The 23,257-nt window shown below is 35.7% G+C and overlaps 1 protein-coding gene across 1 annotated transcript in view; it reads left to right on the forward strand.

Annotated features, from left to right (window-relative positions):
• LOC150084291 (uncharacterized) overlaps window positions 1-23,257 on the forward strand; it is a 282,690-nt gene that overhangs the window by 200,809 nt on the left and 58,624 nt on the right. Inside the window, exons 8-10 of the mRNA XM_090375967.1 lie at window positions 4,227-4,275; window positions 11,325-11,411; window positions 17,881-18,025. Of these exons, the coding sequence (XP_090232093.1) occupies window positions 4,227-4,275; window positions 11,325-11,411; window positions 17,881-18,025 (281 nt within the window). The remainder of the gene's footprint in view (window positions 1-4,226; window positions 4,276-11,324; window positions 11,412-17,880; window positions 18,026-23,257) is intronic.

The raw sequence follows: 23,257 nt of genomic DNA on the forward strand, positions 1-23,257 counted from the left end.
TAATCAGACCAAGAGTATTGCTTTCTCCTATTGCATCTCTAACTTGCTGTTGTAGAAAACAGTCATCCCCTAAATCCAGAAAAGTCTTGCTTCTGCGTAAATGATCAACTCACAAGTTCCAGTCATTATGTGGAAAGTTAAAATCTCCATTATAAGACACTCTGATTTACTGGCCCTATAACTTATTTTACTCTCATTTTTGTTTTTCCAGTGCTTATTCACACCAAACTAGTGCGACATAAGCAATGACCCCAACATTACACTGGCCATCCACATCAGCTGAGTGCATTGTCTTAGTTTCTGTGTTCTTCTTAACTAAGAGTGTAACTTCTCTCTCCTTCTGTTTTAATGTTTTCATACTGCCTTCTTTCTTATGAGACAATACACGACTGTACAGAAACCTGCTTCCTCGTGGCAAGAACCTGCACCAAAAAACCAGCTTTCAAGTGCTTGCTGCTTCCTGGTAGCTAAATGGCACATTTTCAACGTAACCCTACATACTTTACAAGCACATTAACACTATATCTGGTCTTTTTTACAGTGTTACAGTTTTTTACAGTGTGCTGTGGCAGAGTTGAACTAATTTTTGGAAGCTACTATACCTTAAACATACATGTCCTTTTTGTACACACTGTGCTCACCATATTCAAATTCCACATAACGTACGTCTCTGAGTGGCCCCATGTTGTCAATACCCCTACAGTATCCGCATTTGATGACTTAATGAGTACATAAAATTTATCAAATTTGTTTACTATACTCCTTGCATTAGTGTACAAGTATACATGTGCCTGTTTCTCCTCTTAGTAATCCGTTAGAATTGCTGTTCTGCTCATACCTGTTGGAAAAGACCTGTGTTTTGAGTCCTGTCAATGATGAGAGGAACTTTTATGGGCCTTTTTCACAACATGGCTGAATTAGTCGGTCTCAGGCGAGGGTAGCGTGGTTTTTTCTCCCAGAAACTTGGGTTTTTTTGTCCAGTGAAACAGAAAATCGACCTCCGAAAACATGCAATTTACAGACAGTATACATGGAGCAATATGGCCTTAGTTGCTAATGCTACTAAAAAACTGCTATTAAACTCTTAGTTTGTATATTTCCCCTTCCCCAAGCTAGCAGTTTTCTGACCCACCTAACACTGCCTTAAGAGCAACAGCAAATATTCTTTCATCCCTTCTGTTCAAGTGTATCTCATCCCTGTAAAGACAGTCTTAACATTAACATGCATGGACCATGTTGAGAAAAATTCTATTCCATGGGCCTTGTACAGTCTCTCTTAGGCTCTTATCATGTACTCCTGCCTATCATGTCTTGACAGAATTGCAGACACTTTCAGATTTAATCCTAACTCATAATTTTTTCTCAGCATTGTCCTATATCTGTTAGGTAAATTTTCAGATTGCCTATTCTTAATATCACTAGTGTCAATGTGTACAGCAGTATCCTTTTATGCCCTTAAAAGATGATAGTTACCCTACAACATCATTGACTTTTTACACTGGAAGATATATCCTGGTTGTATTCTACCTATTCTTTTTTATACGTTATATTTCCTCATTTACTTGACAGTGGAGTCATGGACAATGGCTACCTCCTGTTGGTCCAGTGCTCTCAGAGAATTTCATCATGTTGTCCGTTTTTTATAAGTATTGAGTACGTTCTAGTATTGAGCTGAGTGGCTGATTGCATTATGGGTGTCTCTCATTTTAATGCCTTTGAGGGTGTCCACCTGTTCTTCAAGTTCTCATATTCACCCATCAGAATTTATATTTGATTAGATGAAATACTCCTCTAAATAAGGAATATACATTTGATACAGTGGTTGAACACAAAAGTTTTCCTAGTTTTGAGATTATGCCCATATCACTGCGACATTAATGCTGTTGAATATTTTTGGACAGAGTTAAAACAATTTATCTAAAATGTTAACATTAATATACCATTAATGTTTTTCATGGAAAAAAATGTTTGGATTAACAAATGAAGGGATTAAGTCGGTTTCTCCAGAGATGGAAAAAATATTGTGCTCATGTGATGATTTTGGAGGAAGAATATTAAAATATAAATGGCCTGATGGAAGAGGTTTGTGAGCCTTCTGTTATATCTTTTATTATTCCAGTGATGGTGAGAATGACTATTAATAATATTAAATATTATTAATAACAAATAATATTTAATAGTATTTGTTATTATTTGTTTTCAGCAGGTAAATTAAATTCAACTAAAGTTACTAGTTTTTTTCTTTCATATTTGTATATGGTATATTTTTAGTTATTATCTACTGATAGGAATGAGTAACTGAACAAAAAAATGGTGTTTTATAAGTATTTATTAAAATTCACATTTTTTAAAATATTTTTTATTATGAAATAATGTTTATGTTTCATAAAACTTTTAATTAAAGTATAACATTTATTTTGTAATTCCTAAAAGTTGTATTTCTTATCTTTAAATTCAAGTACAGCTCCTTCCATATGATCTAGCTGAGCTTTGAATTTTCCATGCTGCTGGCCTTAACGTATTCCAATTATTAACAACTCACAGGCTAGAGGAATTTACACTGTGAAACCACATGTTGAACTACCCTATTTTAGATAATGGGAATAGCTGATCTTGTCAATCAGAGAGGTTTGGGGGGGGGGACTATCTAATGTGGGTACCACTGATAAAAGAATGCGAAGGGGGACTATACCATACAGTCATGTTCCTAAATTAATTTATCTTTCCCTGATGTACAGTATCATCTTATGCATTTATGCACATATGCATTTCAGGCACATTGTGATGCAGAGTATATTTATTATTTTTTATTATTATATGGGTTGCACAGAGTGTGTACTCTATATGCAAATAATATTTTGTTCAGTTTTAACAGGACTGCTATAGCAACCTGTATATACAGGTTGCTATAACTTATGGTGGGGTAGTGTAGAGGGAAATTGTCATAGTTATTTGAATAGTATTCTGTTATAAATGAAAAGATTCATATTCTCTGCCATTGCAAATATTACTTGCTGTAGCCTTCCACTTTCATATACAGTAGATCCCGGTTATTTGGGCCACCACCGGTTAATCGGAACAGCCATTTATTTGGGGCAAATCTTAAAAAACAGAACCCAATCGAGAAAATAGCCAGGGTTTACTTCTCTTAATTGGGACAACATGCCATTTAATTGGGGCGGGAGACCGCAGCACTTCAGATTACCCTATGATTGTCTCCGACTGAACCACGTGGTATGGTCGGATTTCTGGAGGTCACAACCATAAAACAATAAAAACAATTAGCAGCCACCTGTTTATTGGGCTTTTCTGTTAGTGAAATCTATCATAAATGGATAGTAAACTCGATCTTATTGAATTTGTGATAATACCGACAGCTGGAATTCTGTGGGTTATTATGGTGAAATGTGTTTACACTTCCATGAAATTTTCAAACGTATAAAAAAAAATTAATTTTCAGAATCTTCTCTTCATTCCTATTTTTAAGGCTTCGTAACTTGTTACTCCATTCTCACTTGCACGTATCGTATTACTTACAATTTGTGTGTGTGTGCCATGTTCTTTGTTATTGATTGCTTATCTTTTTACTGTTTTAAATTTTAACCCTCACCCACAAATGTCAATGAACAGAAATGTCAACTATTTCAAGTATCATTTAATTTTTTAATTGGTAAGGTAATAAAGGGTAAATTTGTGCTTAATATATCTTTACTTTTATAGCCTATGGATAATATTCCTCCTATTTTCGCTGATTAGAATCGCTATTTAATAGAATTAAAATTCAATTCACAAACGTGATCACAATGACTGGCACTTACTACACATCGTATATTGAACTATACTTTACTATGGTGAGTCCATCATAACGTGATTTGATTGTACAGTGAACCAATTAAAGTGGGGGTCCGTGAAACTTCGGATAATTGGGGCAGCTGCTTAATCGGGCCAAAATGCACTAGTCCCGATGTGTCCCAAATAACTGGAATTGACTGTATTTATTAAAAAGTATATCACATCATAATAATTCTTGTAATATTTGTTTTTTGGCTTTCTTAGTATAAATTAATACAAAATGAAATAATATGATAAAAATAGTATGTATGCTGATAATAAATTTCTTATGTATATTCAGAAGTAATTATGTATTACTATTGACTTTTATTTGCTTTATCCAATTAACTGCCTCAAAAAATTATATCTTAGCCTATTGTGTTTGATGTTTCTAGCAATTTCTTCCAGAATGATTGACAGGATCTTCTCAGGTGCAGTTACCAGGTGAGTTCAGTATTTTCTGAATATATTATTGCTGGAAACACACTTCTAGAATAGTTCAAGGTTCATCTGGATTTTTTTGCAGAAGGTGTGAGCACCAAAATGATAAAATACTCTTTGTGGTAGATGTGGGAACACTGTTCTGAAAAAGCCATGCCTTCCACACATGTGCATTAAAAACAGTACAAGATGACATTGGACTTTGTCTCTTTCATTGTAGAACAGCAGTGTATCATCAAATTTCTATTAAAAGATGCTGAACTTCTCCACAGGTTAAGTGCATAATATGAGGAAGAGACCCTGTCATGTGTGAGTGTGTATTATTAGTGCAAAAGGTTTCCAAAGGCTATAAAGAAGTTTGCTAATCTGTCACATTCTCCTGTGCAACTGACAGCTACTGTAGATGTGAATGTTCATTTCATCGAGGAACTGATTTTGGAAAGCAGATGAATTACAGTGTGTAATATTGCATGAGATGTGTGTATAAGTGCTGGAAATGTAGAGGCAAATTATTTGTGGACACTTATTGTTCAAGAAAGTGCATGAATGAGGGTTGGTTGTTAGGAGTTTTATGGCACATCAGCATCTAAGACTATTATGCGACAATATGAGGGTTGTAAAAAACAATATATTGCTGTTTCTGCTGAACATGTAAATCAGTTTGAACAGGAGGGAGATTGATTTCTACAGTGAATGCAGAACTTGGTATTAGTATGGAGTAGCACCACAAAGGATCTCCACCATACAGAATATTCAGGCCAGCCTTTCACTAGCAAGATCATGGTAATTATCTTGTGGGCCTTAAGAAGGTTTGATTTTTATTGATTTTCTGACACTTCATGCAATACTTTGTGCTCAGTATTATGACAACTTGCTTCACGATGTGTATGTGGTAGTTCACAAGAAAAAGGCCTAGAAAACTGTCAAAGAGAATCATTCTGCTGCACAACAGATGCATGTCCATATTTGATGGATGTTCATATTTGACCACAATAACATTGGCAACTTTGAGCTGGAAATCATGACTCACTCTCTTTTCTTTTCAGTTAAGATTTAACCCCAGTGATTATCACTTATTTTGAGCTAATGAAAGAGCACCCAAGAGGATAAACATTCAAAGAAATTACAAACTGAATGCAGGGTCCTGAATTGATTACACAGTAAGGCTACTCTTTCTATGCTGCTGGTATCAGTGCTTTGCCATGGCAACTGAAAAATATGTCATTGTAGAGGGATAAAATTAAAAAAGAATTTTTTTTTTTTTTTTGTCCTCACCTTTTTCCCATTATATATATATATATATATATATGAGGTCAGCATTATTACTGTTTTGGCATGAAATTTTTACAGCCGGATGCCCTTCCTGACACCAACCCTTTATCCGGGCTGGTGATATGCGGTGGTCATTCCCTGACCTTCCGCATCCTCTGTATTTGGTGGTCACGGGCTCAAACCCTGGTCTAATCAGGAAGCGTGTGCTATGCACTGCTGCTCCTGGCTACGGAGGCACCATAAATTAAAAAAGAATAATGTTTGGTAATTCTAGTATGAATGTGTTTTTTTGTAAAAAAATAAAAGTTTGGGTCAAACTTGAACCACCCTTGTATATAAAAATTCATTAATGATGCTTATTTGATATCACATTCAGCAAAAAGAATTTTCTCCTCTCATTAGCAGTGTCTTTGTACCATTAGCTTTGCTGGGTATTATTATGCATCGTATTTTTCCATTATTGGTTGTGTGCATTGACTTCCAATCAAGTTGTCGTACAGGTAGGATACATAGTTTCATTTTGTTCATGGAATTTGCTACCTAATGTATTGATATCAACTAATTTTGCATGCCATGGCAATTTCTTCATTAATAATGTAATGATTTCCCTGTTTTAATTTTTACACTTCTGTATGCTGGTTTAATGACATGTTATTCTTACCCTGCTGTTAAGGAGAAAACTCAGAACTTTGTATATCATTCTTAAAACTTATTCCTCCATTCGTAGATCTATCAATAACTCATGCACCTTGCACCATACTGAGCCAACATTCTGTGATAAATTTCAGAGGTTTAATTTTTTCTGTATTCAGAAATTGTATTACAGATTGAATCTCTACCTTGGTGCATTTCTAAGATTGCCAGGTGACATCTGAAAAACTGGACAGCTGTCACTTTCACATATTTGCAACTTTCAGTTTCTTGGATTAGCATTGATTAATTCCAGGTTATGTAGTTTTGTTGGATGGTGTCCACACCATGAAAATGAAAGTGAGAAAAAAAAATTTCTTATTGGAATGGGTAGATTACAACAAGATGTACTAATCTAAAATATAATGGAACTAAATTGAAACTTGATTCAAAATAATAATCTGCAACCTATAATTTAAATTTAATCATACAGATTTTATTGTTCATAGACATAGTAAATTTTGTCATAAACATAACTAAAAATCTCATTTTCATTCAATTAAATTTTTTTCTGTTTCAGGCAGGAGGGCAGTGGGCTTAGATTTTTTTTAGAGACAATATATTTCACATCCAAACAGTCGAGAGGTATATTAAAAAACACACACACACACACACGTGCATGCATGCACGCACATGGTTAATTTGCTGAATGCAGAAACTCTTATGCTCATCAGTCTATAGAAATTAAAATTTTATTGAAACAGTTTTCAAACTTATTATTCTGGCTATGTGTGAATAATAAAGATTAAAGAAGACACTTCTAATTAAATAGCAAAATGAAAAATTTTTGCAAAAGTTACTAAAACTTAAGAAAACAAGTGTAATTAAAATTGAATGTAACTAAAATTTAATTAACAAATATAAAACAATAATAAAAAATACTAATTTAGGAAATATTGGACATTTATGTGTTTTGTATTTGCACCATTTGTTTATGGGACAGCAAGCTCAACTAGACTGTCCAGGTCAAAATCAAGGCACCTGGAAACTCTATGCATGACTGCAATGATGCAGCCATCTTGAAAATTAACTGTTTCCAAATAATGCCAGCAGATGGTGTCCTCTGAGAGCTCAGTATTGCCACAGACTTCAGTCACTAATCTGACACACGATTAGCATCAGTTTTTGTGTAATATGCTAATATGCATTTTATGTTGTTTTGTTGTTGCAGTTTTCATTTGAGTGATTTTTGTAGAGATTTGTTTACAGTAAACCTTTTGAGCCTGAATGCAAGTAAGGGACCTAGATAATATAACTAAAATTTAATTAACAAATATAAAATGATAATAAAAAAATACTAATTTAGGAAATATTGGACATTTATGTGTTTTGTATTTGCACCATTTGTTTGTGGGACAGCAAGCTCAACCAGACTGTCCAGGTTAAAATCAAGACACCTGGAAACTCTATGGATGACTGCAATGGTGCAGCCATCTTGAGGATTGACTATTTCTAAATAATGCCCCCAGATGGTGTCCTCTGGGAGCACAGTGTTGCCACAGACTTCAATCGCTAATCTGACCCAAGATTAGCATCAGTTTTGCATAATATGCCAATATGCATTTTATGTTCTTTTGTAGTTTCAGTTTTCATTTGAGTGATCTTTGTACAGATTTGTTTACAAGAAACCTTTTGAACCTGAATGCAAGTAAGGGACCTAGATTAGATTGCATATACCTGCTTTTCTTAAAAGAAGCAGTGAAGGAAGGCATCAAACCATTAAGGCTAATCACGAGAGCTTCATTTGATTCAGGAGTGAATTCTTTGGATTGGAGAATTCACTCCTGAGTCAAATGAAGCTCTTGTGATTAGCCTTAATGGTTTGATGCCTTCCTTCACTGCTTCTTTTAAGAAAAGCAGGTATGACACTAGTCAGTCTAATTCAGTGGCAGTGAAAATTTCAGAGGAGATTATTAAAAATGCAATATAGTCATATGGACAGAAATAGTGTTCCCAAAGGACACAGCACAGTTTTGCAAAAGGCAGATCTTGTTTAAATAACCTGATGAACTATTATGACAGTGTCACTCTTGAGTTGAATGCAGGAAATAAATTTGACATTGCTTAGTTTGATTTGACGTGTGCATTTGACTCAATCCCACACGAGAGAAGGGTTGGAAATGGTGTCCCTCGGGGATTGGTGCAGGTACTACTTCTATTTCTGATTTTATATGAATTGATTAACACTGCAAAATGCAAGGTTATTGTTGCAAAATAACAACCACAAAATAGCTTATATAAACTAAAAAATTGCTCCATCTGATGCAGAGGTGGCAAGGATGGTCCATGGTATGAATGATTGTTGCAGAGATAGGGACGTTACAATTGCACTAAACACTACATGACCAAAAGTATTTGGATTCTCCTCCAAAGAGCCCCCCCACACACACACATCAGATCAAAAATACCATTATAAATCCCATGGGTCTGCCTTTGCATCAGCAGTAGGGTAAAAGCCATTATGGGTGAGCATTGAAACTTAGACTTTTATTGTGTGATGGTGGTTGGATGCCATATTGGTAACTTTTTTGTTCATACAACTGCAACTAATGTGAACCTCTTAAAATCTACTGTGACAGTGTTATTCAAAGACGGAAGACCGTGGGTGATACCTTAATGAAAATAAAGGTCTAGATATCTTCACAAACTCAGAATTTGTTCAATGAACTATAAAGAGGGTAGTTCATGCCTCTTGCATATTGCCTGTAGAAAACATCATGGAGAAGGTCAAAGTGTCATTGGAACATCCATCAGTACATCAACCATCCATAAAAAGCTGCATAGCCTTGGATTCAATAGATGAACAGCTGGGTATAAGCCGAATATCACAGTCACCAATGCAAAATGGTGACTGTGAATGGGGTATTTCCTGACATTCATGGACTATAGAATGGCGGTAAGGAGATTGCCCAGGAGCACTGTAGTAGTGCACTATATAAGTTCATAACCTCCTTTGGATATTTTGGACATTTGTGTGCTATCTACACTATGATAGTACTATTGAAATGGACCATGTCAGTATCAGCATGGCAACCTCCATGTCATACATTGAGAGTCATGTAGGACTGGTTTTTGGACAATGAAATTGAAAAATTGGACTGGCTAGGTCAGAACCCAGCTTCAACACTATTGAACACTTGTGGGACAGATTGGAGTGCTAGATTAGACTAAAGTCAAGTGACCCTTCTTCCAAAACTCTGGCAGCTTCTTTGCAGGAAATGGGGCGCCTCTGTAGCCAGGTGGGCAGGAGCAGCAGTGCGTAGCACACACTTCTTGATTAGCCCGGGGTTCGAGCCCGTGACCACCAAATACGGAGGATGCAGAAAGGTCAGGGAATGACCACAGCATATCCCCAGAGCAATATGGCCTTAGTTGCTAATGCTCCTAAAAACCAAATAACAATAACAAGCAGGAAATAGAGATGAATTCTGGCTTGACATCTGGAATTTGGTAGAAAGTATGTCCAAGATGGTTGAGACATCACACAGGCCTTAATGATCACAAGGTGTAATTCAAAACTAATATGAATTAAACCTATTAGCAGTTTGAATTGAAACCTATACAAAACCTATTAGATGTTTGAATTTAAAATCCTTTTTTTGCAATTACCTGTATGTTCCGAATACTTTTGGTCATATAGCGTATAAGGCAATTGCAAAATAAACTTGGACTATTACATTTTTTAATTTGCATTTTTTGATAAATTTCAGAGTAACATAAGATGCAAAGTTTGAATTTTGTGTGATTTATATATTAAATAGATCTTACTGCTTGGGGTCCATCAGGTGGTGTCCCAGTGGCCCAGATCATCCCTAGACAAAAACTTCCTATATATCGTAGACTCTCGAAATAATGACACATTGACATTGGTTGTATACATACAGTGCAGATGTCTTGCAGTGCCGAAAAAAGAAAACGGCAAATCACGTGATTACTTATTTGTTTATGTTTGCCATTTTCAAAATGAATTCTGATATCATGGATTATACCACTATTTTACATTTATTTTAAATTAAAAACCCCTCACTATGGCTCCTAAAGTTAATAAACCTCATACAGAGAAGAAAAGAAGAACAACATTAAAGGTTAGTGACAAATTTGATATAATCCAAACTATTACATTAGGTCACCCAGAAATTTAATTCGTGTACCCATGTGTATTGGGTCTGTAAATTGTATGTGTTCTCTGCTTGATTTGCCTGTTTTTCTGGACAAAAAAACCCCAGTTTCTGGGGGAAAACCTTGCTATCTACACCTGAGACCCACTAACTCAGCCACGGAGTGAAAAAAATCTATAAAAGTTCCTCTCGTCATCGGCAGGATTCGAACCTGTGCCTTTTCCACCCAATGTCGGGAGGACGGTGATAATACCACTATGCTACCCACGCAGACTAAACTTGATATAATAAAGAAAATAGAAAGGAGCACAGGTAGGAGTGTATTAATAGCAGAATATACCATTGGATCGTCAACATGTTTATGTTTTTTTATGTGCAGTTAATAAAATTGCATTCCTAATCTCTCTATTTCTTATTTGGCCTCATTATTTCTGCACTAAATAAATTAAAAATAAAACTTTCTAGATAACAGAAAAATTTAAATAATGGCACCTTGAATTCTTGAAGGTGCCGTTATTCTCAAAGTCTACTGTAGTTATCTATTCACAGGATAGACAATGACTACAATGTATATGCTTATACAAATATGTAATATACAAGAATGAGTAACTTAATTACAAGTGATATGCAACTGGCCAGAATGTATAATTGGATATATTATACAGATGACATAAATATGACTTGTCCAGCTGTTTCTAATTAAAATGGGCCTTTTAAAGAAGACTTATTGTTAATTAGTAACTAATACCCATGTGTAATTACCATTTGTACCAATGGGATCTATCAAAGGGTCACTTAATCTGAAAAGAAATAAATAACAGATATGTGTAAAAATTTAGCAGTAAGCAGCTAGATCACTCTTATTTGTGTAACTTTATATTAGATCTTCTTTGTCTGCCATTATTGTTATGACAAGGAATTTATGCTTTTCGTATATTTAATTTATTTTAAACCTAACACATCATGTTTCAGGGGTCCTGTACAGAAGGAAGGCAAGATGAGCTATACAGAGTTTGTGTGGTTCCTTGTATCAGAAGAGGACAAGAGGCATCCAAGGAGGTATGCATTATTTCATTTACCATCATTGCGCAACACCTTGATCATATGACTAACAATTTCTATATTATACAGGGTATTCCAGGAAGAATCTGCCAGGTTTAAAGGGGTGATTAAAAAAAGTTCATATCAACAAGAATTGTGTTTCAGATGAGTGAGATATCATCATCTTGCAATTCAGCCACTAGTAACCTGCAGTGTTGCCAGAACTGCACATGTCATGGTCTAGTTACATATGAGGTGTGGCAGTAAAGTTCCTGGATGGTGAAATAAAAAAAAACAAAGTTAAGGAGCTCAAAAATAGTTTTATTTGTATTCCAGGTAATCATCACCTGACGAAACAGGCCTACGCGCTCTGGATTCATTGAGGAATTTATTGTAGCTTAAACACAGAGCGTACAGATAAAGCAGAAATATATGAGCTTTCGGCTATATGGTAGCCTTCGTCAGAATTAAAATACATGAAAAAAATACATACATAAAATACATAAAATATATTAAAATACATTAAAATACATTAAAATACATAAAATACATTTCATGTATTTTAATTCTGACGAAGGCTACCATATAGCCGAAAGCTCATATATTTCTGCTTTATCTGTACGCTCTGTGTTTAAGCTACAATAAATTCCTCAATCATCACCTGATTGAAGGAACATATTACACTGTTCTAAAAGTTTCTGAAAAGAGTCAGTGAAGGCATCTAAAGAGAAGATGTTCAGTTTAGTGGTTACATTTTTCTTTATGTAACCACTAAACTGAAAGAAATCTCTTTCTCAAAAGAAAGAGATTCCTTCCTGAAATCTCTTTCTTTTGAGAGTAATTTTTTACCTTGGGATACAGGAAGAAGTCCTCTGGTGCTAGATCAGGAAAGTAGGGTGGATGGGTGATCTGTATAATGCTATGTTTTGTCAGAAATGCTTTCATAAAAAGTGTAGAATATGTGGGGGACATTGTCATGCAACAAGAAGCAGTTGCCTATACCCTGAAATTATGGACTTATCTGGAAAATCTGTACTTAGAATGCAGCATTGGCTCCCTCCCTTCAGGAAAAAATTCTTTGTGAATCATGCCCTGTTTGTCCTAATGCATGATCAGCATCGTCTTGATCTTTGGCTCCTGTAAATGGCTTTTTGGGCTTGTGATGATGTTGAAGACCACTGCATGCTCTGATGCTTCATCTCTGGGTCATAATAAAACACCCAGCACTCATCTCCAGTGATGATACATTTGAGGAAATTAGGATTTTCTTGAAATGTTTGGATGAAGTTTTCACATGACGACACTCTTCATTGCTTCTGCTCATCCATGAGAAAACTATCACAATGGTTTTTAAACTTTAAAAATCTTAGCAAGTGTCATCAAAATATTAGTGACATTGTTGGAATTTTTCTATCAAGAAGGCATAGGTCACTATGAGTAGTTTTCTGAAGGTGAATTTATGAATCAGGTATTTTGTGGAGAAATTTTAGCATGTGTGCATAATTCAGTTAGAAGGAAGTGCTGACAACAATGGGAAAATGGCATCTGGCTCCATCTTTACAACAGATGCCCTCATATTGTCCTTGTGTAGTTGGCTGATGAAATGTAGAATTCCAGTGCTACCACATCTTCCTATTCCTCCATTTGGCCCTTTTTGCAAATCCTTTCTCTATCAGGCTGAATGCTCAACTTGAGGAAAAATATTTGACAATAGAGAGAGTATTAATGAAAACACAATGGGAATACAGAGAAACAGTTCAGAAGAAGAGTTCCAAACATTCTTTAGTGAGTGGTGGTGGCAGCATTGGTGGAATGATATTGTTCAGTTGCAAAGAGACTTTGAAGGTTATTTTAAAGGGAGCCACATTCCAGTAGTGTATTATTTGGTAATGAAAGATTGAAGTTAATTACACAGGGAATAAAATAAAGTAAAATGCCATTTAGGAGAACACTTTGAATTGGAGATACATTCCAGTAGTGTGTGATGAAAAAATTAATGTTCATTAACAGGAAATAAAATAAATAAAAATGAACACTCTATCTCTGCATACAAAACAGATGAGGTGAGGCTTGCTTTAAACTAAAATTATATTTAAACAGAGAAGTTAAAATAACTTATCTTTAATGGGTTTAAAGTTATTTAAAAAAATGACTTTAATCCCACAAAATTACTTGCTATTTTAAAGTCTTTCTATTTAAATATAATTTCTAGTTAGTTTAAAACTTAAGACATCCTCTTTTGTATTCAAAAAAAGAGAGTGTCTTGATTAATAGTATGTAATTAATTCTATTTGTATGTATTGAATTAGTTTCAAAACTTATTTTGGTAGGCCCTCTTATTAGGAATTTAGTGAAAATTGCATTAGAATCTACAGATTTTATTCTTTCAAATTATGCATGGCTAAAATACAATACCATTGTATTTTATTATCTATTTATTATATTAATTAATATTAATTTATATTTTATTATATTTCAATATTGAAATCAAATCAAAATTCATTTGCTTTACCTGCATTTGATTTTGATCATCGAGAGATATTCTTGCTGAAGACCGAGTACATTCAACTTAAAGACAAAAACAGTTATCATCCATAGTTCTGCCTAAGTTGCTAATATTTTTTTTAAATTGTATGCCATCATTTCAGTAGGCAAATCTGCTATACATTTAAAAATGTGACTTTTCCAGGACAGCTGTTTTAATTGGGGGGGGGGGGAATTCAAAAAACACTTCCAAATCTCAAAAAAAAAAAGGGTCTCTGATAGATGGTAAATGAAAGAACAGTTTGAGGACAGGAAAGAGGAGATGAGATGGACACAATATGAGAAATAGCTGTCTGAATCAGAAGAGGTCCAATTCTATCACACTCACAAACCCAGCGTGTTTCAATATTCTTAAAGTTTCTCATCAGCCGACAGATAGTCTTTAGTAGTGAACATATATCAAATTGTGAATACTATATATTTCGTCTTGGTAAACCACTATGCAGTGTATAGGTAAAACTTTCTTTTAAAAACATGGCAATTGTTAGGTTTACCCTTACTCCAAGAACTGGATTGCAATTGCCCTGTGCAATAGAATACTATAGGATTGTAAGGATATTTCAACACCATAGTGAAAATCAAATAAAAATTCATATGCTTTATCTGCATTCAAATTTGATCATGGAGAGAAACTTTCTGCTCCCACAGAAGACTGAGTGCCAAGAACTCAGCACTAAGGCTTGGGCTTACATTCAACTTAAAGACATATATACTGTTATTCACAGTTCGATTGTACAGCATCACCTGAATAGGCAAATCTGCTATATATTTAAAAATCTAAAACGTTTTAGCTTCTCATCAGATTGTAGGTGGTTCTCTATTAGCAAAAATATGTCAAACTGCAAATAACATATTTTGTAGATTTTTAAATGTATAGTACTTTCACCTATTCAGTTGATGCTGAATGTCTGTTTTTAAGTTGAATATAACCTCCAGTCTTGGCTGAGTACTTGACCCTTACCCTTCACTGAGAGTAGAAAGTTTCTTTATGATGGAAATCAATGAAGTTGAAATTTGAAATCAAATCAAATTTTGATTTTATTTCAACTGCTGAATTAAAAAACCCCTGAAATCCTATAGAACTGTATTAACTAGGGCAAACACAGTCCAATTCTAGGGATTAAAGGTAAATATTTTTAAATGGAAGTTTTACTTCCATACACTGCTTTTCTGTTCACCTAGACCAAATGCATTATTCATAATTTGGCATACATTCGCTGCTAGAGATTACCTGCCAACTGAAGAGAAGCCTGTAAGCTTCAAAATTGCTGCCCTAATGGCATCTCAGAGTTTTAAATGTATAGTGGATTGTACAATTTAAAAAGATATTAGCAACTTAGGCAGAACTGTGGATAATAATATTTGTCTCTGAGTTAAACAATCCTGAGCCTTGTCACAGAGTACTCAGTGCATGGTCTTTAGCAGAACATCTCTCCATGATTGAAATTGAATTAAATTAAAGCATATGAATTTTTATTTGATTAAAATACAATATTTTAATATAACTACACCATTTGCATTCTGTAAACTTGTATATGTAAACCAGAGATCACATACTATGATCTTATAAATAAATAATATATTCACCATCTATATTTGTAATCATTAGATATGGATGCTTCATTTACTTATTGTTATTGCAGTCTTCCAATAGATTGGTATTATTAGTGTTCATTTGGAAACCATAATACACTGCAGTTCTGCTCTTGAGATCAGAGTTTTAATAAATCCGGAGTTGTCAGATTTGTTTTTACCAACAGCAAATTATAAATGAGAAGCATTCAAAGAATAAATCTTGGACGTTACTAGGCTTTTCATACCAACTAAGAAATATTTTCAAGGTTTAGGCCTAAATGGATGTCAGATGAACTAATAAGATGTATGGAAGAGAAGAAAAATTCATAGGATGCATATATTTTATGAGGTGACACAGAAGCTTGTAGTAGATATAAGCTGGTGTGTAATCAAGTCACAGGCAGATTACGAGAAATTATTGGCAAGGATGCAAAGAAAAGCAGTAAAGAATTCATTATTTATGTAAACTCTAGAAAGAAGGGGATAAATCAGATTGGTCCACTTGATATTGATGGTCTGACTGTTGAGAATCCTGCTCAGGTAGCTGACAAACTGAATGAGCATTTTGCATCTACATTCACACATGAGGAGTTATTCAGGGAGGGTAATTCCAGAGGTTTATCAAACTCAGGCAGGAAGCTAAATGATTTTGTAATAACTGAGAGCAAAATGGAGGAGAAATTGTTGAAGTTAAACGTAAGAAAGAAACCTGGGGTGGATGGGATCTATGAGCTTCCTTGGACCAGGGGAGGTCCCCATGTACTGAAAATGTGCAAATGTGACCCTGTTTCACAAAGGCGGATCAAAGGGTGCAGTTTACTTCTGTTCTGGGGAAGTTAATGGAGGCACTGGATAAAGAAGCACTGCAGGATCATCTAGACAAAACTTCAGTTATAGTTCAGACACAGCATGGGTTTGTTAAGGGGAAGTCTTATCTGACCAATCTGATTGAATACTATGTGGTTACAAAGGAACTGGATGCAAAAAATAATTTTAATATCATGTACTTAGATTTTAGGAAAGCTTTTGATGCTGTTGCACATGGAAGACTACTGTACAAATTGGAGCAGTATGACATTAAGGGAAAATTTCTGCTATGGATAAAGGGATGGTTGAGTGGGAGAAGGCAGAGAGTGGTAATCAGTGGACACTGCTCTTTGTGGACTAATGTTATTAGTGGACTACCTCAGGGTTCGGTGTTAGTTGTTGTTTTCTATATTTGTTGTTTTCTATATTGTTGTTTTCTATATTTATTAATGATATTGATAAAGGTATATCAGGATTAATGTCTAAGTTTGCAGATGATACGAAGGTTGGCAGGGTTGTTAATGACAGTACACTACTGCAACAGGATTAAAAGTTGAGCATGTGGGCTGAGAAGTGGCAACTGAAGTTTAACATTGACAAATGCAGAGTACTGTACGTGGGTAGCAGTAACCCCAGAATAATGTATCGACTATGTGGTACTACACTTGGGTAGTAGAAAATGAAAAAGACCTGGGGGTATTTGTGCAGTCAGATATGAAGTTTTCTGAGCAGTGCAGACAGTCTGCAAGAGTAGCTCATGGTGTCTTGTCAAATGATATACAGGAATTTTTCTAGGAGGAATAAGGAGGTGATTATCTCCTTGTATAAATGCAGTGGTCAAGCCACCTTGGGTACTCTATACAGGTCTGGAGGCATCATTTTAGAAGGATGTAGAGCTGCTGGAATGCGTACAGAGAGAGAGAAAGAAGGGCAATGAGATTGGTGAATGGAACAAAGGGTTGCTCTTACAAAGAAAGGCTTAAGTTCTGTAAAATGCAGTATCTGGAGACTAGGCACTTGTGAGGTGATCTGATTGAAGTGTATAAGGCCTTGAATGGTTTGAGCAAGCTCAACATTGATGGGATTCTTCCTCTTGCCCAGATTAGTCGCCTAGAACTTAGACATTAAGGGACATAAATTCATATCGAGGAAAGAAAGTTGTAGAATAGATGTGCAGCTATTTGCCTTTAGCCAGCGGGTGGTTGTTTGCTGGAACAAACTTCCATCTGTAGTTGTAGATATTGACTGCTTAAATAAATTCCAAGCAGATCTGTACAAACATTTGGAGTGAATGGATGGATGGGTGAAATGGGAAGGTTTTTTTGACTGATGCTATATAAGCTTGCTTTCTTGCATCATATGCTTCTACTAATGTTAATGTTTTCTTGTGAACACTAAATGTTAATGTTTCTTAAGATTCCCATTTAAGAAATATCACAAGATTTCACTTAACTTGAACTGATGTGGTTAGATAATTTCTTATTAATAGTTATTTGTTTTACATGTTTTTATCTTTTCTTGCTATCTTAATTTACTACTGCATATTAATTTGACTTTTTAGTATTGAATATTGGTTTCGCTGTATGGATATTGATGGTGATGGTTACCTATCCATGTATGAATTGGAGTACTTCTATGAAGAACAACTGCAACGCATGGAAGCCTTGGGATTTGAAACACTGCCATTTAAGGATTGTTTGTGTCAGGTAAGAACAGTAAATATGGATTAGTTGATCAGATAACGTTCTAGAGACTCTTCTAGTTGTAATGAAAATACCACCTTACTACTTTAAAATTGTCTTCTTCATGATTGCTATTATTACTTTAAAATTATCATTGTATTAATACTTTAAAATTATCATTGTACTTTAAAATTATCATCGTATTTCTACTTTAAAATTATCATTGTATTACTACTTTAAAATTATCGTTGTATTACTTAGCATTAGCCACTCAAAGTGTAAGCATAATGATGCTCCCGTACATAGCCACTCACGTGTTAAGTGTATCTATTGTATCAGATATATATTAAAATAATATGAGATTTTTATCATATTTTTATCTATGTAGAGGAAGTGTGGCTGCCATTGTGATATGCCTCAAAATGAACATGAGGCCACAATGACTTATATTTACTTACACAGGAAATAGAAGTTAAGGTCTAGTTGAGAATGCACATTTACCCATTGTAAATCAAACTGAAGTTGTGCACATAGATCAAGTAACTGATTTAAATGCAAATGAACATGTACAGATTTTTCTGATATGCAAATATTTCCACATTTGAATAGAATGGTCTGACCGTGCATCAATAAAGAAAAAAGTTCAATTTTGCACTGATAGAAAGCATGTCTGAGTGACATTTTGTAGTTATCCAGTAATAAAGAAGAACCATTAATTGCTTTTAAAGCTGTTAACATGATGAAAATATACCAACCACAGGGGAAGGTACTGAATGTCCACCAAAATGATAGAAGAATTCTGAAATGGGAGAGAGAGAGAGAGAGAGAGAGAGAAAGAGAGAGAGAGAGAGAGAGAGAGAGAGAGAGAGAGAGAGAGATGTGTGTGCAAAACTACCCATGGTTTTATGTTCTGCTCACTTCATCACAAAGAATTATCCATTTCATCTGGTGTCACAAACCTATAAGTTCGACATGAAAGCTGGTGGTTCAACGTCATGGATGAGTTGAAATTCAGCATAGTTTGATCCTCGACATATTTGTAACCATTATATTTATAATAAAATATTTCTAGGTAAAAGTTTTCCTCTTTCTAAGCTCTCAAAAAAAGTACGTCTCAGTTATCTAGTAATCCTAGTTTATACACAACTGTGAGATTTGCATAAACTAGGTTTCAGACAGTAAATCAAGCTACCGAGTATGGAATAAATGTTATTCAGTGCATGCACGCACGCATGTGCACGCACACACACACACACGTGCACACACACGCGCACGCACGCACGCACGCGCGCACACACACACAGGATTAACCAACATGCACTTGATTGCTTTTATAATTTTCAAGAAGTTCGACTTAGCCAAGTTTACAAAGAAAATGCAGTCTAAATTTTCAGATTGATTCGCTGGTCTCCTACTGAATTTTATAAAAATTCAGTAGAAGACCGGTGGAATTACTTAACAAGTACAGGTCACTGTTGAAAAAAGGCCGTGAATTAGGGTTGAATTTGAAAGTGTCTGCAATTCTGCCCAGACACAATAGGAGGGAGTATATGATGAGAGCCTTGTCGATCAATTCGGCCCTGGAAAGATTGTGCAAGGCTCAAGGGGTACAATTTTTTTCAGCCTGGTCTGTACTAGTTAACAGGAGAGACTGCTTCTACAGGGATGGGATACACTTAAATAGAAAGGGTGCAAGAATATTTGCTGATGCTATCGAGGCAGTGTTAGGTGGGTCGGAAAACTGCTAGCTCGGGGCGGGGTGAATACAAGGACTAATAGATTAACAGTAGCCACTGGCAGAGGTGAAAGTGATTCTTGCTATTGAAATGAGCAGCAGCCTGGAAAACAATATGCATGGTATTTCAGAGACTGCTGGGAGTCATTGTGGTACAAGTAAACACATGGGTTGTGTTAGGGTAGCTAAGAATAGGAACAGGTGCATGTATACTTGTGTGTACACCAATGCTAAGAGTTTGGTAAATAAATTTGAGGTATTGCTCAAAACATCAAAGGCAGGTATTGTTGGGATATCAGAGACGTGGTGTCACACAGATATAAGGAAAGCAGAACTGGAATTTGGGGAGTACAATGTGTACAGACAGGATAGGAAGGGAGGAGGGGTTATGCTATTAGTTAAGAAACACATAAAATCCAAGGAAGTGAAGCAAGTTGACATCGCTGGACAGTGCAGTGTCGAGTCAGTTTGGTGTGACATAAGCATTGGGAGATCAAAATTGAGAGTAGGAGTGTGCTATAGGCCTAATGACTCTGATGCATATAATAAGGAACTGTACAGGGAAATAGAGTGAGCCAGTAAATCAGAGAGTCTTATAATGGGGGATTTAAATTTCCCAGATATTGACTGGAATTTGTGGGTTGGTCACTCACACACTAGCAAGGCTTTTGTGAATGTATTGGATAATTGTTTTCTACATCAGCATGTTTGGGAGGCAACTAGAGGAAGTAATACCCTTGATCTGATTATCAGTAGTGATTCTTCATGCATTAAAAATCTGCAGATAAAGGAACCACTAGGTGGCAGTGATCACAGTGTGCTGAAGTGGGATTTACTCAAAGAGGTAACTACCATCAGGGGTAGAGGGAAGGGTTATTGTTTTCTTAAACGCGACTACGATGGTCTGAGACATTATTTAAATTCTATACAGTGGGACCAACTGATGATGTTACAAACAGCAAATTCAAAATGAGAAGCATTCAAAGAATTTATCTTGAAAGCTACTAGTCTTTAGATACCAGCTAAGAAATATTGTTCAAGGTTTAGGCCTAAATGGATGTCAGATGAACTAATGAGACATATGGAAGAGAAGAAAAATGCATGGGATACATATAAATTAATGGGTGACATGGAAGCCTATGATAGATATAAGCTGGTCTGTAACCAAGTCACAAAGGAGATTAGGCAGGCAAAGGCAGATTATGAGAAATCCTTGCCAAAAGATGCAAAATTAAAACAGAAAAGAGTTCTTTTCCTATGTAAACTCTAGAAGGAAAGGGATGAATCAGATTGGTCCACTGGATATTGATGGTTGAACAGTTGAGGATCCTGCTCAGGTGGCTAACAAACTAAATGAGTATTTTGCATCTACATTCACACATGAGGAGTTATTCAGGAAGGGGAATGCCAGAGGTGAAGTAAACTCTGGCAGTGAGCTAGATGATTTTGTAATAACTGAGAAGAAAGTGGAAGGGAAATTTTTGAGGATAAACATAAAAAAGGCACCCAGAGTGGATGGGATCTATCCAGTTATATTAGAGGAGGCAGCAAAGGAAGTAAGCTAACCCTTAGCCATAATTATGAGAGCTTCTTTGGACTCAGGGGAGGTACCCATAGACTGAAGATGTGCAAATGTGACCCCAATTCACAAAGGAGGATCAAAGGCTGACACAAGTAGTTATAGACCTGTGAGTTTAACTTCTGTTCCAGGAAAATTAATGGAGGCACTGGTTAAAGAAGCACTGCGGTATCATCTAGACAAGACTTCAGTTATAGCTCAGACAAAGCATGGTTTTGTTAAGCGAAAGTCTTGCCTGACCAATTTGATTGGATACTATGATGCAGTCACAAAAGAACTGGATGCAGGGAATAACTTTGATATTATATATTTGGATCTTAGAAAGGCTTTTGATACTGTTGCACATGGAAGACTGCCACACAAATTGGAGCAGTGTGGCATTGGAGGAAAATTGGTGCTATGGATAAAGGGATGGTTGAGGGGGAGAAGACAGAGTGGTAATCAATGGACACTGCTCATCGTGGACTAATGTTATTAGTGGAGTCTCTCAGGGTTCAGTGTTGGGTCCATTATTGTTTTCTGTAGTTATAAATTATATTGTTGATGGTATATCAAGCTTAATGTCCAAGTTTGCAGACGATACAAAGGTTGGCAGGGTTGTTAAGGACACTATTGATGCTATGCTGCTGCAACAGGATCTGGAAATGTTGAGCAGATGGATTGAGAGGTGGCAAATGAAGTTTAACCTTGACAAATGTAAAGTACTACATATGGGAAACAGCAACCCCAGAGCAACGTATCAACTCTGTGGTTCTACACTGACAGTGGTAGAGAATGAAAAGGACCTGGGGGTAATTGTGCAGGCAGATATGAAGTTCTCTTAGCAGTGCAGATGGGCTGCAAGAGTAGCTCATGGTGTCATGTCAATGATATACAGGAATTTTTCTAGCAGGGATAAGGAGGTGATTATTCCCTTGTGTAAGGCAATGGTCAGGCCACACCTTGATTACTGTATACAGGTCTGGAGGCTCATTTCAAGAAGGATATAGAGTTGCTGGAACGAGTACAGAGAAGGGCAACAAGATTAGTGAATGGAACAAAGGGGTACTCTTACGCAGAAAGCTTAAGTTATGCAAATTTCGGTGTCTGGAGACTAGGCACCGGCGAGGTGATCTTGATAGAGGTGTATAAAGCCCTGAATGGTTTGAGTATGCTCAATGCCGATGGGATTCTTCCTCTTGCTCAGAATAATCACCTGAGAGGGCAAAAATTCAAATTGAGGAAAGACAGATGTAGGATAGATGTGTGGAAATTTGCCTTTAGCCAGCGGTAGTTGGAACAGACTTCCATCGAGAGGGCAAAAATTCAAATTGAGGAAAGACAGATGTAGGATAGACGTGTGGAAATTTGCCTTTAGCCAGCGGTAGTTGGAACAGACTTCCATCCCTTGTTGTGGAAGTTGATAGCCTAAATAAATTTAAGGTATTTTGTATGAACGGAGGGGTGAAATGGGAGTGTTTTTTTTTTTTTTTTTTGGCTGATGCTGCATAAGCTTGCTTTCTTGCATCATATATCTCTACTAATGCTAAATTGATAACATTATAGACACTTAACAAAGTTTACAAGTTTTATCTGATTTGCATAATGTGTACTTTTATGAACCTAAGAAATTGGACATATCTCTTGGGCTTGGCTGATTTGTTGTATGCAAATCATTTGTATGTAAATATGGTCTTAGACACTTTTTGGCTTCTTTTCATTGGGACCAACTGATGTTTGTAAATGCAGATGTCAAATGGGAAATGTTCAGGTAGTTAATCATTAACAGTTATTCATTGAGGTGAAAAGCAATTAACAGAATGAAAGTAGGCCAACCAGGGAATAAATAATTAATCATTATTTATACCAGCTTTTTAAACCAACTAAGGGATATTGTTCAAGGTTTATACCAAAATGAATGTCGTATGAACTGTTGAGCTTACTAGCATGGAAGAAAAAATAC

Source organism: Mastigoproctus giganteus, chromosome 6, assembly GCF_048544385.1.
Source record: "Mastigoproctus giganteus isolate SK-2022 chromosome 6, ASM4854438v1, whole genome shotgun sequence".
NCBI classification, from domain to species: domain Eukaryota; kingdom Metazoa; phylum Arthropoda; class Arachnida; order Uropygi; family Thelyphonidae; genus Mastigoproctus; species Mastigoproctus giganteus.